Below are 18,700 nucleotides of genomic sequence, written 5' to 3' on the forward strand. Positions count from 1 at the left end.
TGGTTTAATGAAAGAAATACAGTTTATAAAGGGGTATGCTGTTTTGATAGCCCATTTTTTAATAAAAATACAGTTTCTATAGGGGTATGCTGTTTTGATAACCCCTGGTTTAATAAAAAAAAATACAGTTTATAAAAGAGGTATGCTGTTTTGATAGCCCATTGTTTAATGCGATATAACAGCCCGGTCTCATGGAAGTTCGTGTAATTGTGACGTTATTTGAATCTATTGATACGTGTTCACGGAGACGTTTTTGTCGGTTTTTACGTGGACAAGACGAAAATGTAAAGTAATGTATTTCACCAGCGGGCCGCCTCGCGGGCACCTCCCGGCTTATGGAGCGTCCTTTTCGGCCGCCTCCCGGCCACCTCATCCAGCGCGTCCCCAGCGGCGCTCGCGGCGCCTCCCGCTTATGGGCGGAGCGACCTTTCGGCCACCTCCCGCCACCTTATCCAGCGGGTCCCCAGCGGGGCCTCGCTGGCGCTCTCCCGGCTTATGGAGCGACCTTTGCGCGCCTCCGGCCCTTACCCCCGAAAATAACGTTACATTTACAAGTCCTAAAATAACGTTACATTTACACGTAAAAATAACGTTACATTTACAAGTCCTAAAATAACGTTACATTTACACGTAAAAATAACGTTACATTTATAACGTAAAAACGGAAAACGTCTCCGTGAACACGTATCAATAGATTAAGAATAAGCGTGGCCATTTACACGAACTGCCGTGAGACCGGGTTGGATATAATACACCAACACTTACCGCTTGTAATCTTAGGTATGCTGAAATGATGGTTTAAATTTAACGCATGCGCCAATCCCACAAATTTCACTGCTGCGCACGCACATTAACCGAAGGTATCCCATTCTGATGGGTATGGTGTTCCGTTAGAACACCGGCTCTTGTAGGTGAACGGAGCGGAGCTGGCTCGCATATCCAAAGAGCCGACTCTATTTTTAAAATATAGCCTATAGAAATTAAATTATATAATAATGAAATAATGAGTGAATTTTATTTTATTTAAAATAATTGACTAATTCAAAGAACAAAAAATAATTATATAGGCACACATTAGTTTCGACTGTCTGATCAGCCTCACATTCTGTTCCTGTCAATCATACCGAGGTGTCAACCAATAATCGACATGAGGGACGGGCCGAGCCATCACACACGCATGCACGCACGCACGCACACACACACACACACACACACACACACACACACACACACACACACACACACACACACACACACACACACACACACACACACACACACACACACACACACAGTCAAACTCTGAGGAGAGGACAGAGGAGAGGAAAAACAGCTCTGAAAACAAAACAAAAGCAGGAAAATGAGTCGGAAGCACAGCAGCATTTGGAATCATCTTAATGATGTAGACAATGTTAAAGCACAGTGTAGAATTTGCCAAAACCAAATCTCATATAAAGCCGGTTCTACGCACAACCTACACCGGCATATGCGAACTGTGCACCCAACTGTGAAGCTAGCGGAGCTTCGAGAAACTAGCGGTCCCGCTAGTGACGGTGGTGGAGCGACTGGAGCCAGCACCTCACGTGGAGATGTATCCACTCAGTCAAGTAGGCCTAATCTGCGACCCACAGCAACGCAGTCTTCATTTCATTTCATTTAATAATTTAATTAGAATTGTTTTTCACACCTATCATAGTCAAAACATAAATTTTTTTAAAGAGCCGTTTGTGAGCCAAAAGAGCCGGCTCTTTTCAGTGAGCTGAGTCAAACGAGCCGGCTCACGAAAAAGAGCCGGAATGCCCATCACTACTGCACTGAGGCTGAGCTGTCACTCAAACTTTCCCCTTAAGTCTCATTAGCCACCAGGGGAGGGGACGCACTTCTGTAAGACCCACCCCACGCGAGATGTTTGTGTCAGAATCGCAAGCAAAAAGTCAGGGAGCGCAAACGAGAAAGCTGGGAGCATGACTGCAAACGTGATGGAGAGAGCAAAAGACTGATCATTGAGAAAGAAGCAGAGGGAACTGTAAACAAAAGGACAAAATATCAAACAAATAAAAGACCAATAGTTTACAACTACACAAATGTTTTATTTGCAAGTTTTAAGTTTTACCTTTGAGGTGACAGTTTTTTTGCTTGAGTTAGTGTTTTTTGTTTGATACTTGAGAAGTTTTGCTTGGAATTAAAGTCACAAAACTAATCCCATATAATAGCCTATTGGTGTTAGTCCTGTGATGGACCCTGCCTCTTACCAATGTGAGCTATAGGCCAGAGGACGCCTGCGATCCTGCTAAGGATAAGCAGGTATAGCCTAGATATTGGTTGAATGTGTACACACATGAAGGACATAATGTAAGAAACACCTGGTAAGATAACAGAAATAAATACAGTATGGTCTATAAAACCCTACTTCTCACCTGATTTACATTACTTCAGTAAAAATGTCCTAACGATTTCATGGTCTTAATCGCTAGTTTCAAGTCTTCTTCAATACAGCATGATGTTTATTTTGTAAATTATGGTTCCATTTAGAGTGAAATAGATGATAAAGCAGGGCACGTTTTAGGGCGTGGCTGCCTATGGTGGCTACCTTGTGATTGACAGGTTACCATGGTAGCGACAGAATAGAGGCAATGCGTATCCATGGCACTGTGTACCTTAAAGGGGCACTATGAGTTCCTGCATGGTTACAGTGCGATTTCATTTTTTTCTCAAATCGTAGGCATCTCTCCTTGATCCGCTAGCTGCTTGCCCCATGAATACACTGTGAAAAATCCCGGTCTCGGGAGACAACACAGGGGTCGTAAACGTCAAACAAACATTAGGGGCACAGGCTGTGCACCAAAATACAACAAACCTGTTCCAGCCAATCACTGACAAGATGGTTGGGGGAGGGGGGTGGGGGTTAGTGACAGTTTGTCAGTTAGTCATGGCAGTTACAGAAACATAGGGGGAGGGGCGAGCTTGCTCTGTTTTGTTTGGTATTTACTTGGAACGTCAACAGAAGTGACGTCATGCAGGAACTCATAGTGCACCTTTAAAATAGCCGAGAACTTGTTTCTGGGTGTTGTCTGTGTTTTTGTTTTTTTGGACTTTGACCCCTCTCACAGTGTGTTTTCACTTCATGACAGTGAATTGTAACATTTTGGTCCCCTAAGAATATCTTGTTTCGTTGCACCTTGCCTACCAAGCTAGCTAGTGTTAGCTTGTACAGGCTCTGTGTCACTGCAGCGTGGGCAGTACATGCATATGGAAAGCAAAAGTCGGCTGGGTGACATGCATTAAAGCGGCAAGGTTTCCCTCTTTAGAACAAAAACAGTAGTCCACAAACCATTGTGTGATGTCACGGTAGCTACGTCCACTTCTTTTTACAGTCTATGGAACAAACTAAAAGCAGTGACTGAAATACATCACCAGAAAGTTTCATGGTGGATCTTTTGAAATGTAGAAAAAAACAATCTTTTTAGCAAAACATGTTTTCTTTTCTAACCACAACTAAACCAAACCTCAACCCAAAATGTCAATGTTTAGCTTTATCCCTTACTGTTTCTGATTGTATCATAGCATGCCTTTCATGTAGGCTATTTGAAATATACATGTATACAGGACTTCAAATTAACTTTTTTGATCACCAACCAACATGGCTAGCAGATTTTTTAAGTTACCAGCCATTGAGATTTTCCACTATCCACATTTGTTTTTTCCTAACTAACTTTACCATCTTCTCCGTTTTATCCTAGCTCGTAACCGATACCACAAGCTGACACGTAGCCAACGGTTGTACGACACGTCACAACGTGGTGTTCATGGGAAATGTAGGATTAGGCAACTACAAGCAGTGTTGCCAGATAAGATTACCTTTCCAAGCAAAACGAACACAAAACCGCCCAAAGTTCTTGGTGGAAAACAGACCAATCTGGCAACAATGAGTCAAACTGCCAATTCAAACAGACGCAGAATTATTTGCTTCTTCATCACCAGCTAAACTGGCTCGTAACTTTATGACCAATGTTAATTTTTACCCGCATTTGGTGGGTTGGCAGGTGTGAATTTAAAGCCATGCATTTATATATGCTGTAACACCAAAGCAGTTGTCATTTTATTGAACTAAAATTTCAGAACAAGTTTAAGGCCAAATGTGCTTTTGTTTACTTAAAATAAATGTTCTTGATAAGTGTGCTTTAACATTTACTCTGGCGATTTTCTCTCAGGATGTCCCTTTTTCCATGTTTTTCCCTGTTAAAATGAGTAGTATTGGTCCGGAACAATAGCGAATGGATTTTTGCCTGCGGTCGATGGACCTGGTGGCATAATCCCCTCATTTTCCATTCCTTACACAGCCCTCAGGCTCGATGGAGATTGTTTTATTTGGTCTGTGTAACAACATACAACTTCCCTTTTTTGTATTAAAGAAATCTATTCTAAGATCAGCACACAAGCTACCACTTAGTACAACCCATTATGTTTTGGTGGGTTTCCTTCCTTTTTATAAAAAAAGAATCACAATGAGGTTTGAATTACTCTGCTCATTCACTTGTTTCTTAGTCTTCCATGGTGGAGCACTGAATCAAACAAATCTCCTCAGGGGCTGTGCTTCACTAACAGAAAGTGGAACAAGCAACAGGCGTGCGTGCATGCGTGTGTCTATGTGTGTGTCTGTGGGAGAGATTAATTGCACAGGTTAAAGGTTTCCGGCACTGTGCTGGGTTTCCATTATTTTAGATTCACAGACCATTGTAACAAACAATAACTCAATGTAGGTTTTTGTTTGGGATGAGTAGCATCCTGTAACGTTCAGCCTTGCATCCCAACATTTCACAGTAAATAATGGTGTGAGAATAAGAGCATCCATTAACCAGTCAAACAGCAAGCTCCCTTTTCTGAGGTGCAGCATGTGTAACACTCGAAAGGATTTAGGAATGAAAGGAAAGTTAATGAGGTCTGCTGAAGACAAAATTGCAGTTGAAGAAAGGTGTGAGAAACAAATAGAGATGGGCTTTTTAATGGTGTTTGTCTCTGCAGTGCAAAGAAGTTGCTGTATAAAATTAGCAGGAAGAAAACGGTCTTTTAGTGACTTTACTTTCTTTCTGGGCTGCTTTTGTGTGCACTCAAACACACATAATCCCTAGGAGTACAGTTACTGATTTAATATCTTTTTAAATAATTTGTCTCATCCCTGTGTACACCTCACTGAGTATAATTTCCATTATTTTGTTTCTCGGATGTTTCAATGGTTTGTCACACCTGTTTTCACTCAGTGACAAAAGCGGAGAAAATATTGTTGAAGAAAATATGATTTCAACAAAGGATAAATGTTGTCAACCGCCTCTTTAAAGGGCAGAAAGTGAACCATGTGTTAATCATAATCCTTCCTTCACTGAAGAGAAGACACAATTACAGCATTTAAGTTTTGAGCAAAAGAAGAGTAGCTTACATGGCTTTGTTTAACCTTTTACTTACATTTTTGAAGTCGTGCACCTCAAGTACCTCCTCGCTGCCGTTCCCCATTCTGAAGATCTCCATGCGCTGCCCTGGGTCAATCTCCATCATACCGTCTCTCTCTACTCCATCCAACATAGCTTTGTACTGGTGGTCGTACACCTGCAATGACACAAAGAACCTTACACCTTTATGCTACTGCGTCTTTGGTTTATTTAGCATTGGCTATATCATCATTTTGTACCAAAGAATAAAAAAACATAACAAGAAGGCCAATTTCTTAGGAGTCCACCCAAAATGAGTCACAATTTTTCATTATTTAATAACTCTGCGCTGAATATAAGAGAGGCCTGTCCAGACTTATGTATGAATAGCTGCCCACATTTCAAGATTATTTCAGTGGTTTAAATTGGTCTTGTGTTGACAGCTGTTTCCCAAATTGGTAAACAATCGAGCCAATAAGAGTTTTGTAGAATGGAGGTGCCATCTTTCTGACGTCATCTGCCAGATACAGGAAAAGGCGACCGAGTAAGTGTACATAACATTTACGCATCTGTACAGGTTGTTGCAAGTCAACTTACAGAAATAACAACCTCCAAAGCAACCACTAAGCCAGCTTGAATGAAAATGACAACTGATCAAACTACATGAGCCATATGTCACTTGCTTCCGAAACAAAACGGCTGACATGAACACGACTGAATAATGAAGCACAATGAAATGGCAATTCAGTCTGATAAATGGTTTTAGAAGGTTAAATTGCTGTAAACAAATAAAATATTAACTGCACTTAGTTTTGTTTTTGGCCACTTGAGCAGCACAACAAGTGGCTGGCAAACATACTGTATTGACATACTATCACTTAAGTATTTATGGACAAGTAGTCTGTTTACACATCCAGCAGCTAAATTATATTTATTCTGCTGTTTGGTGCTGGGCAGGGCAGGTAGCGTACAGTGGGTTTATCAGATGTTGTTTTGCTAAAAAAAAAAGAAAAGAAAAAAAGCTGCACGCTGCTGGAAACGAGGTTGATGAGATGAGCAGTAAGTTGTGGACTCTTAAACCAAAACAATGAGCTGAAAGCCGCTTAAACACTCGCGAATTATCTGTGGGTTTGTCACTATGAAAGGCCCCTTAAAAGTACACATGTGAAATATCGATCATAGTAGCTTTAAAGTATCAAAGCCTGGATATTTCCTTTAACCCCCCTATATTAACAGCCATGATCTCAAACCTCAGAGCAGCTACAGTATTGAGAGAGTATCTTTTAAAATGTCTGTCTCAAATACATCTATAAAATCAGTGATCACAATCACTTGTGCAATCAAAAAATTTGTGTCGACAAGCTGTAATGGTAAATAAGAAAATATTTTGATAGGACCCTGAAGTAAGCAAAATAAAGACCTTTGAATCTCTGGTACAGTTAAAGCCTTCTCTTCACTGTTTCCCCGAAGCAGTGTTGTTTATCACAACTGCTTGCTTATGTACTGTTCTTGGACATGCATGGATGGCTCTTAAAATTCCCTGTCTGAAAAATGATTCATGCCCACCAGCTGAAAATATGCTATTAATATTTATGTGAGGGTTGTGTTATGATGAGAAATATATTGCTGAGTTCATCTTCATCTGTCTCAGTGGCAAATCAGAGCCTCGCCAATGAGACGCATGATTAATGATTACACTCGGATGAGAGTCCATCAGGATTAATATCCCTCATCAGAAACATCTGAATGTCCTCTAGTGGTCTAAAACTAAATTAGCTTTCACTTTGCACTCTTTCACATGTTCAGTATTTAACATGTTTTGTGTGTGCTTGCTTAAATGCAGGACTCAAGCCATTTTAAATACACTGCATCACATACAGCGATGACTTCTTTTTTTCTGGTGGGAGAACAGAGTAGTAATGATCAAATGGGATATAATTCTTAATAGAAGATCACTGTTAGAATGGCTCTAGCCTATAAATCTCCATTAATATGGGTCACAGTAGCCTTGGTTCCAAAGAGAAGTAGAACTTAAAATCGTCAGGAGAAGCCAAATTAAGATGGGCTTGAAATGTAAGTGTCAATTGGGCAGTTATGGATAAAATTGGGGCTATTAAACAGTCTGAAAGTCTGAGTGGTGAATTAAAGTTCTATTTGAGCATTTCTTTTATATTAACATAAAGGTGGAATGGGGGAATAGCTTCTGGAGGCTTATTGATTTATACTAAAACAGTGAATTACATTTTCAGCAGGCTATCACTTTTGATGAAAATCCAGCGGTGAGAATCTCCCCACTGCACCAGGTTGAAATAGATAATAATGTATTACAACAGTTTGACTTCAACTGGTTCAATATCCAAAGCTGCTGCTGTGCACCATAATTGGCATTCTGAAAATAGAAATGAATAGCCTCTGTATGGCCTCTTTTGATACTTATAAGTTCTTCAGTACATAGGGGAACTTGCAGTGTGATTTATGCTGCAATAAGGAGAAGATTTTGGAACACAGCTCAATATTTTGCCTCACTGTAATGACGAGGATCGTTATAATTTGTTTTGGTGCTGACTCTCATTATTTACATTTCACATTTGTTTTTGTTTTTTTAAATTTTAAAATATGCAATGGGAGATTTAAAGAGGGCTAGTTTTGCATAATTTACTTATCTTGTACCATTTCTAAATAACAATTCACAGAAATTGTCACTTGGCTCCAAAATGTTTAAAAAAAAAAGAGTGAAAGTTAATTAGCTTCCTCTATGACACTGAACAGGCAGATAAAAGGCCAGCACTAGGAGGAGCTCCAATTTATGTTACACTCTCTGTACAAAGACTCTGAAAGGCCGCTATATGACTACTTTGGTCACAAAGACTTTTATTTTTTGGGGCATTTGAGGCCTTTATTTTTATAGCACAGATGAAGACATGAAATGGGAGAGAGAGGGGTGAATGACATACAGCAAATGGGCGCAGGTCGGAGTCAAACCCGCGGCCGCTGCGTCGAGGAGTAAACCTGTGCGCCTGCTCTACCAACTGAGCTAACTTGGCCACATGGTCACAAAGACTTTTAATACATTTTAAATTCTTGAAACTGCTGTGACATTAAAGGTGCAGTAGGCAAGATATTTTATTTACAAATACACCAGGCATGTAGTTATGACTAGATCTTAACTCAAAGTCCACTTACTACCTCAATCAGAGACACTGGCGTCAAGAAAATGACCATTTCTAGAAAACGGTTATACAGTTAAATCTCTAATATCATAATATATATTATATAAAAACTGTATATGGATATGATTTGATGAGTCAGCTGATGTCAATAGCTATGATTGAGCCAGTTATTGTGACGCATGGCATGACTGAACTATATAATCTGCGACAACAGAGCAAACTCCATTCACTGGCGAAGCCCATGACATGCTGTGGAAAGCACCAAAGAAGATGGTAAGTGGTGCTTGAGTTAAGATTTTGCAGTAAGTCTACTGAACTTTCATGCCTAACCAGTCGTAAAAATGCATTGTATTAGCTGAAGATTTGCTCTGTTTACCCAAATGATTATTCGATCGATCATATAGATCAGATATAATCAGTGCCTGCAAATGAATTCATTAGGGTTACAAGAAAGATGTATATCAACAAATACAACATCAATTAATATACAAACACTTTTAAACTTGCATTATTCATTTTGTTTGGCCTCTTGGGAACATTGCAACATGCTATAAACACAACATTATCATATTATCACCTCCATAAAGTTGTTTGCAAATGTGTTAGCAAACAGTTTACACATCTGGCAGATATGTAAGTCTAATATTAACTGTCCTTTTAGCTTTTTTTTTTTTTTTAAAACTCATGATAAAAATATCTGACTCTTAAGCTGCTAAATGCTCCACTATGTTCACCAACTATTCGCTAACTGTCTGCAATTTAATGGCTGTGCAGTGGGTTTTTAGAGCTTTTTTAGGGCTGAAAACAGCTGCTTCTGCAAAACGATCCTGATGGAAGCAAAGTGAACTAAAACTGAAGTTGGAGGCTATAAAACCCAAAACCATAAGCTAAAACATGCTAAAACGCTTCATAGAGTTGAGGGGAACTGCAGAGTGGATTGATATGTATATGTGGCTTTGTCATTTTTCCACTGCTAATATGAAAATACTAATTGGTGCAGCTTTAACTACATGCAGTATAAGTGATTAGGACTAATTTTATAGTTGCGCCACAAATTTCTTCATAAAACTATTCTCAAGTATACCATCTCTACTCTTAGCTAAAAACACAATTTTAGAAGAAACTATCTTAGTTAATGAATGTGGTCATTCTTTGAAAGACTACACAGCTCGGGATTTTACATTCTTAAAATTTCAAGAGTTTCTTATCAACATGATAGCTTTCTTCTTTTCTTAAGTTTCCTACAGCGGCTATCCGCAACAGACTCAAATCTGAAGTTCTGCATCCACTCCCTGTCAGCGTAGCAACTTCTAAGAGCACGTCAAAGTGCAAAAACAAGCCGTAGGAATAAGAGCAGAGTTTATACAGTAACTGCTCTTTATAAGACAGCAAAGCAGCAGCAACAATACATTGATGTAAGCAAACAATCTGGCACTGTACTGAAATACTCATTGATTGCCATGAAACATTACTGCGAACCAAGTCTTGTATTTATTTGAAAAACTGCCTTGTCCGATATCCCTCTGGAGCAGGTCCTTTCTCACATCACAAGACGCCTCAGACTGTTGTACAGATTGAGATAAAGAATTCACATCTCCACAGCGTGGAGAAACATTCAAGCTCAGAAGTGTGAGGCGATCTGTGCGAAAGCTTTCACAGACAATTCCTTGTTTATTTCCTCTATTCAAGGTTTCTGTCTGAAATGGTTGTTAACAACCTCCACCTAGATGGTTTCAAGGACAATAAGAAAAGGTCATGTAGCTGTTACAGGTGTGTGTGTCTGTGTGGGGGGGGAGTGTGCATCTATGGAGAGATGAGTTGATGACAATATGTCCTCTTAGTTGTCCTTGAGGGTTAAGAGATAGAGGCTCCAGTCAGGCGGAACGGGATGCCTGTCACTTACGGCGAGGTGGTGATGGCGGTGGAGGCAAAAGGGCGGAAGGCGGTGCGGGGGCTGCACAGTGCACGGGCCTCCTGGGAGCCATAGGCAGCCCTGTGATAGATCGAGGTGGGCAGCAGCTTAGACAATCACACTGGCGAACATCGTGTCCTTTTGGTTTGAGTCTATTTAAAGTCTTTGCTGGTTTTAAACCACCTCGAGACTTGTGGCTTTAAATTCAGTTTGACAAAATTTGTCAAAAATAAGACACGGGTTATACCATATTTAACCACACTATGATGCAGTGTATTTCTCTTATTTATAAAGCATATATTATAGACATAATAGACAAAACAAATCCTAATACTGAAACGACAAAGTAGGTTGATTGTCAGCACCCTCTTTCAGCCCAATATATACAGGAGCTGTACTATATATATTACTAATATATAATCATATATATACTACAAAATAAAAGTATGTTTTGTAAGAAATGTAATGATACCCAGACTGTTCTATTTGCGTAAAGACAAATGTTTAGTTTATCTGCAAAGTCGCAACATGTTGATACTGTGAAATGTTCACTGACGTTCATATGTATTAAATTAGGTTTCCTAATATCTGCTATTGCAATACAATATCCACTCCTAACAAATACTGCATGATAAAACGTGTTAGATTTAGGCATCCACAGCACTTGGTTGAGGGAAAAGTTCTGGTCTTGTTTTCATATAGAAAAAGTCCCATAGTTTAAGTTATAGTTGAGTGTTAACTCAAACTACAGAAAAATCACCTTCATAATTACAATGAAACAAACATTGTTCACTGTTGGTAGAAGACAGGATGTGAATCGCTGGTGAACAAAGGCTCTGTACGCTCAACTATCCAACCGATCTGCCTTCCTCCTTAATTTGCGATGGTACACTGTCACAATTCTTCTGACTTTGCTACTGAAAGCAAACATACCTGATCTTCTTTCAGTAAATGACCGATACTATTAAGTCATTATGTGCATGGCCGCAATAGGTTTTTGTCAGTAAAATGTAAAAAAAAATAGGTTGTTTTGAACCACTGACGAATGCCATCACTGGCATTCGTCAGTGGAGAACTGTGTCATTGTAGAACGCTTTACATTTATTTTTATATAATTGTGCAGACTGAACATATTGTGATCTTTGCATGATATTGGGTTTGTAGTCCATTTAGTATTTAGCTTCTTCGGTTTCAGGTTCCTGGTGTTGTTCATGCTGGCCCATTGTCACACTGTCTCACTGTCACACTGTCATGACTTTTTGAATAGAACAGAGCCAGAGACACACCAAATATATCTGTATTTTTTGATAATATAAATTACAGGTTTATCCAGATATATATTTGTGAGTTTGACTTTTAGATTAAAATGTTGTCTATTATTTAAATGATAGGCATGTGCCTAATATTTAGTTGTTTAGTGATAATATGTGTATCAAAAGACCTGTCAATTTGGGAGTGAAAGCTTGTTTAAAGCCTCGTACTTTGATAGTGGGCCGACCCATTAGATCATATGTGACTGTGCCTTCAACGGGCTCGAGAGCTGCTTTTAAATAGGCAGCGAATGGAACACAACACTTGGCCACATTTGATGGGAAGACGCTGACAAGTGTTTTTTAAGGAGATTTCTGAGTTGCACTGACAACGAAACTGCAGATAGTCATGCTGTCTGGATGCTGAGTCACACAAAGTTTGGTGTCTCTAGATTGTAGTAGTTGTTGTAGACGTTGCATTGCTGTTTGTGTAATGTCGAACTAGTGAAGACTTCAAACGTTTAAGGTTTGTTTTATTGCCATTTATACAGCTTTTTATCTGTAATGCATCTGACTTTTTTTTGCTGTAGAGCTCAAACTCAAATCAGCTGGGCATGGAAAAGCAGAGTTAGTTGATCACCTCAGCTTTCTTGCCAGTGTTGCACAGGCAGCTTTCCCTTGTCTCTACCACTGGCTCCTTGTCCTCAACCAGGCTGCACCAGACTTATTTTTCAGAGCTCAAGTCTCAAACAACTAAAGTATTTATGGTACTCTGGTTGGTAATGTTGTTTTTATTAGTTTCTCATTTTCTCAGGAGTAAAAATGGAACATCTCCTTTAGGTACAGGAAATTGCAACTGCTGTAACCTTTACAAATCAAAGCAAAAACTAACTGCTAGAATAATTAATACACACACAGACAGACACACACACACACACACACACACACACACACACACACACACACACACACACACACACACACACACACACACACACACACACACACACACACACACACACACACACACACACTCTATTACAGGTAATGAAAACAAACCTGGGAGGAGAATTCTTAGAAACGTAACACATTAAGCTAAGGGAATAGCAGGAGCCGGTTCCTATGGAAATATTATTTGAAAATGAGGATCAGAAAGGGAAATAATTACAGCTGGTATAGATTTCCTACCCAGGAGCAGTGGTGCAGATGGCCTTCACACATATTGACACATGGTCTCTATATTCACGGTCTGACACTGTGCGGTATGCATATTTGTGGATGTTTTTTCTCTCGCAAGGCAGATTTTATATGTAAAATCTGAGAGGAAGGGAGAGGTAGGGAGAAACACAATTGATTGTGTGGTGTCTTGAGACCATGGGGATTATGCTTGTGGACACTGATTACCAAACCTGTCAACTCCCAAGGCCTGGAGAATTTGGATAGATGAAGTAGGAATGCTTTCTGGCTGCCAAACGCATGCAGGCTGCTGTTTGGTGATGCCTCCTGAATACAGGCAGTTGGTTCTGGACAGGTGCCAGCTCAGAAAATTAAATTTGAAAATACTGGTCAGTCACTACTGCGTCAACTTAGTTGGTACTGGGTAGAATGAGCCTACTGGCAGTGCACAACATCAATCTCACTGAAGACAACCTGACAGCAAGCAGAATACAACACAATGTTGCAAACTGTAGAAATACAGTATATGGCTGTACCTCACACAATCAATGTCCATTTTAGTTGACATAAAGAAGTATCTTAGATACTGAACGTATCTGCAAAATGTTTACTGACAACATATTCCACTTGTTTTCCCTCGATTATCCACTCTTGCAATAGAATATCAACAATTTAAGGTTAAGTACTCACAGCACTTGATTAAGGTTAGGGAAAGACTGTGGTCTTAGTATTATAGATAGTCAACAGTGATATAAAGCACGGGACGAATTTGTAAACTTCTGTCTTTTCCTACGTGTTTGTGTCTTACCCTAACCAAACGCAGGACTTGTATACCCACCATCCATCCAGATGCAACTTACAACTACTAATTTCATGTATATTGAACTTGCTTTCTGTTTTTTTTTTTTTTACTTTCTCGAAGGAGGTTATGTTTTTTAGTTTGGTTTGTCCCTTTGTTCGTTTGTTGGTTGGTTTGTCTGTCAGCAAGATTACAAAAAAAGCACTGGTCCGATTTTCATGAAATTTGGTGGAACGGTGTAGCATTGACATTCAATTTGGAAGCGGATCAGAATCACAGGGCAGTTACACAAATAAGTTTTCACATATTGCAAGATAGGGCGTTTGTGCTGCATTCATGTGGTGTCGGAATAATCGGAAACATTATTTCCTGACAGGGAAAATTCCCACATTAACATTGCATGGCTTGGCAGCGTTATGAATCTGACTGCTTTCCTTAGTAAGACACGCCCTGCGTAGCATTCAAGCGCTAGGATTGGCCAGGCATTCATGCTGTCGCTCTACGACATCGCGAATAAAACATGCTTTTCAAGGTTGATATCATATAGACTTGTGGCTTCTACAGGGGCATCAACCATTGTTTCACAATCTTGTGAAAGTCTACATTGGATTGTTAAGACATTATGGCTAATAATCCAAAATCCTCCATAATATGAATGGGATTTTCACTTCCGGAACCACACTGTTGAGCTCTACGGGCTGTCCCAACCCCTAACCTCTTGAGGTCGATGCCTTACCTCAACAACCATCTGTCTAACCACTCAGCTGCTACGCAGGGCGGTTCTTGCCAAGAAAAGCAGTGGGATAGGCTACATAATAATGCGTCAGGAAAAATGAAACTGATATGGAACTGTGTCAATCAATTACTATTAAGAACAGAATGTCCAACTACCAGTGACAGAGCAGTTACTTTTTAGTCCAACACCTGAATGTCACAGAAAAAACTGTGCTGGGAGTTACGTGTTTATTTTATGTAATTCTCCATCTATTTTTATTTTTAGTCACTTAAAATATGCTTAACATTCAGATTAACAACCATGCCAGGCTTTCTTGGAAGCAAGGAATCTTCCAAATATAAAGCCAAAGAAAGCATGCAGTCTCAACATTTGTCTGGAAGCTGTATGCGTGGGCCCAGTCAGTGTGTAATGAGAGGACGCAAAATCTGACTCTGGCTCTAAATATAAACATTTGCAAGGCACTGAAACATTGCATTGTAATTAGTACCCGTCTTTTCTGTGGTTTTGTTACATGTGGAGGTAAATAGCTGCATGCAAGCAATTAAGAAACTGTGCCCTCTTATCTGCAGGAAGTTCTATCAATAGCACCAACAAACACCAATGGGTGTTTAAAAAAAACCTGAACCTTGCATATTTACTACTCAATACACTGGCATAAAAATAACGAAAACTTATTTTGATCTTGCTGACATTTATGATGTTGTTGCATACTAGAGCTCCTGCATTTTAGTGGTTTCTTAATGTTTTTGGAAGCCATACAAAACTCACAATCTGAGTGTGTGGTGTATGTAGCATTAAATGAAAAGCTAAAACTAGGTTGGCATGGGGGTTAAAGTGCTTTTGGGAATTCACCCAAGCAATTACTTTAAGCATCAATTTGATGTTAAAATGTTTTACAGCTGCCAATGCCAAAGGCCAGTTAAGGAAAATGCTAAGGTCATTAGCCTTTAAAAGAATAAGCTACAACGTGTCAAGTTGCAAAAGCTTAATGGAGCCATCTTCCTAAAGCACATTAACACTGTAGAAAAAACAGCTACTGGCAATGTACCTTGGATGCACCTCGGTTCTGAGCCAATTTTGTCGTTTGTGTATTTTTCTCATTTTAGCAGATACTTCGCCACAGACAGTACGATGCCACTATAAATATTTCTAGCAGAGCTATGATGGAGTTTACCTAAAACATCAGTGATAAAGGCCAGATTTTGGAGTCAGTCTTACAGAAGAAAAGAGCAAAAGCTTCTTTCTAAGTCAACAAATTTGCACTGTTTAATAAATGCACTGTAGAAGAAAAATCCCGATGACAGAAATCTCAATAGACAGGAATGTAATGCAGCCACAGTTTAAAAGAAAATGCATTTACTCAAAAGTGAATTATGACATTTCATCACAAAAAAACACTCCTGAAGTGCATTAAACATCACAAACTGATGATACTTAACAGTGTAAGAGTATCCGAGCGTGGATATTTCCTTTAGTGTGGAACAGACTGGAAAACTACATTACTGTAAGTCTATCGATGACCTCCTTGAAAAAAGCAGTTTCCTCTTAGCATAGTGGAGTTGAAAAAGCTTGAGCTTCACAAGGTAATGGGTTTGAGTCTTCTGCCCTTAATCAGATTGGTATCAGATAGGTGTCGGGTAATGCAGATGGCCATTGATCTGGTGAAGAATTACTGTGAGATTTACGACTCGTCCATGCTGCAGGAAGGAGTCCTAAAACCTGGAAACGAGTTAGCATTTTTGCACTTCGGGTTCCCTCATCTTAAAGTCAATGGGTTTTTTGAATGGGTTTTGGTTGGATGCCCGAAATAAGGCCTTTGGTTAAGAAAAGCCTAAGAGATTTTAACGTTTTGTTCTACGACATAAAATATGTCAGTAAATACCCCACTTGTGAATTTTGAAGCTTGTACGTTTCTTAAAAAAGGCGGTTGCTAACAACTGGCTAGCTGAGACAATGTCATCATGCCAAGCACTTACAATCTGTTAAAAGCCGTTGGAAGCTAGAGGTGGCGACTTATCTGCTGTGATCCTAAAACTAATGCAAAAACCAATTGGGTTTTTGTCGAGGAAACCAGGGCAGTGCTAACTTCCAGGTCGGCCTACAAAAATATGTCATCCCTGCAACACTGTATTTGAGTAGTACAGCAGGTTATGTCAGACACTCAAAAGATTATAAAGGAACAGCACAACATTTTGGGAAATAGACCTATTTGCTTTCTTACCGACAATTAGATTGATACCACTTAAGTTTAAGAGTGGTATCAGTCTTTTCATTTATTTCCCAAAATCTAGAGCTATGCCTGTAAAGCATGTCAGACAAATACCACAAACACACAAAATAATTTCCTTGGCTCTTCTCTGTTGGCTCAATGTGAAGCCAGTTACAGATTCAGTAAAAATGTTTTTTTGTAGATCCCTTTTAATATGCTAAACAAGTGGAGGAAAGAGGAAACTATACTTTAAAAACCAAAAGAAAACCAGTTACCAAATAAAACGCTTCTTCCAGGAGTACCTTTCTGTCAGGAATAATGGAGCGTGGAGATATCTGAGAGCTTGTGGGAATATATGGAGCATATTTGTGCAGTAACTCAAGTGGAATTTTGGCAAAACTCACAGACTATCATACTTCTCCTGTTTTATTTCCATTGCTGAAATCAATTCATCACAGAGCCTCTGAATCTTTAACGTAGCCTTCCTTTCTCTTCTGTCAACCTACTCATACCTGAAAGGGATGTAATGACCCACTTTCTCTCCTTGTCCCCCGGCGACTCTGCCGCTTACCACGTTTGACCACCTTGCTGTGGCCGACTACAGTTTGCAGCTGCTGTTAATTTACAGGAGCACTGTGTACCCCTTTTTCAGCTCTGAAGCATATATGACTAATCACACCAGTCATTTTAAACAACTTGAGCTCTCTCTGGCAATAAATCACCTTGATACGTGCTACTGTGCCCATAATAGAGCTGCGTTCAGGAGGGAGGGGCACAGGGGGAACTTTGGGAGCTATTCAGTACTTTTGGTCAACACACTATTGTGAAATACACTCAGGGACTGGGACACATTGTTGTTCGATGTGTTTGTTTCTATGATCTCAATAAAAATCTAAGTGAAAACAACACAGGGTTGTATTTCTTCAAACAGCAGCTCGGGGAATGTGATGTTTCCCCAGACTTTTTTGCTTAAAAAGTTATATATTTTCCTTTCTTTTTTATCTTTTTGCAGTTATAACTTGTAAAAGCCACAATCTTAGCTTGATAATTATGCCATAGAGGGTTTTTATTAAGACCCAAAGTTGTGTGTTCAAGCAAATGTGTGACACAGACCAGGCTGAGAATTGCTACATTTAACCAATGTTTGATCAGCTTTCAACTTTTTTTGTATTTTTTTTTAAGTTTTAGCCAAACCCCAGATAAACTAGAAAGAGGAAATGGTGGCTTTTTCTTCACCTCAGTGACATGGAGAAAAAAGGGCCTCCAAAATTGCCAATAGTATATTTTTTTTTATCTTCACCTGCCAACTGTCAGAGAGAACACAGGGACTTCACAAGGCCTTTAAAGATGGTGTTAAACCAACCTTTTAGGACATGACAAATTATGTAACCTCTCTCCAATTCCACAAGCCAACATGAGATAGATATGGCTTCCACAGTATCAACAACCAGTAGAAAGTAGTAAAAACTGAATTGAAGGTAAACCACACGAAGGCCCTTTGACTGTGTTTTGCCATCTCTTTTTACTCTGCCATTGCATTGTACCATGTTGCATCTTCCCTTTGTGCCTTTCCCTACTGAGTAACCACTGTGCCGAGCTGAAGAACAATCTGCTGGTTGTCAGGAGCACTGACTGAATCCTGTTGCTTATTGTTGTCTCACAATCTGAAACCTCAACAGACCAAAGACTGCAAGCTTCTGAAGTATAAGCCAGACAGTCACAAGGTGAATGACCTCTATAGTGGATACGTCTCCTTGTCGCTCTGCTGGTTTTCAGCCATTCCACCTCCCAATAAATCAACAAGAGCACACTCTGGGATCCAGCAGCTAAGTGGCATTTAAGAAACAGCTTGTGTGAGCTGTAAGGCTGCAATTTGGATCATTTAGATGCGAGGCAATAATTTGGCCAGATGAACGCCATTAACAGCAGCCAGAAAGTTTTTAAGCAACTAAAAAAGAAAAAAGTCCAAGTCTCATTTTGTTAAAAGTCAGTGGAGGCTGAACGTCTTGTGGTTCAGAGGGGCAA

The 18,700-nt window shown here is 39.6% G+C and overlaps 1 protein-coding gene across 1 annotated transcript in view; it reads right to left on the bottom strand.

Annotated features, from left to right (window-relative positions):
- Window positions 1-18,700, bottom strand: part of tnmd (tenomodulin) — a 66,358-nt gene that overhangs the window by 22,989 nt on the left and 24,669 nt on the right. The window contains exon 4 of the mRNA XM_039813267.1: window positions 5,461-5,601. Within this exon, the coding sequence (XP_039669201.1) occupies window positions 5,461-5,601 (141 nt within the window). The remainder of the gene's footprint in view (window positions 1-5,460; window positions 5,602-18,700) is intronic.

This window comes from Perca fluviatilis, chromosome 10 (assembly GCF_010015445.1).
Source record: "Perca fluviatilis chromosome 10, GENO_Pfluv_1.0, whole genome shotgun sequence".
In the NCBI taxonomy this organism is placed as follows: Eukaryota; Metazoa; Chordata; class Actinopteri; order Perciformes; family Percidae; genus Perca; species Perca fluviatilis.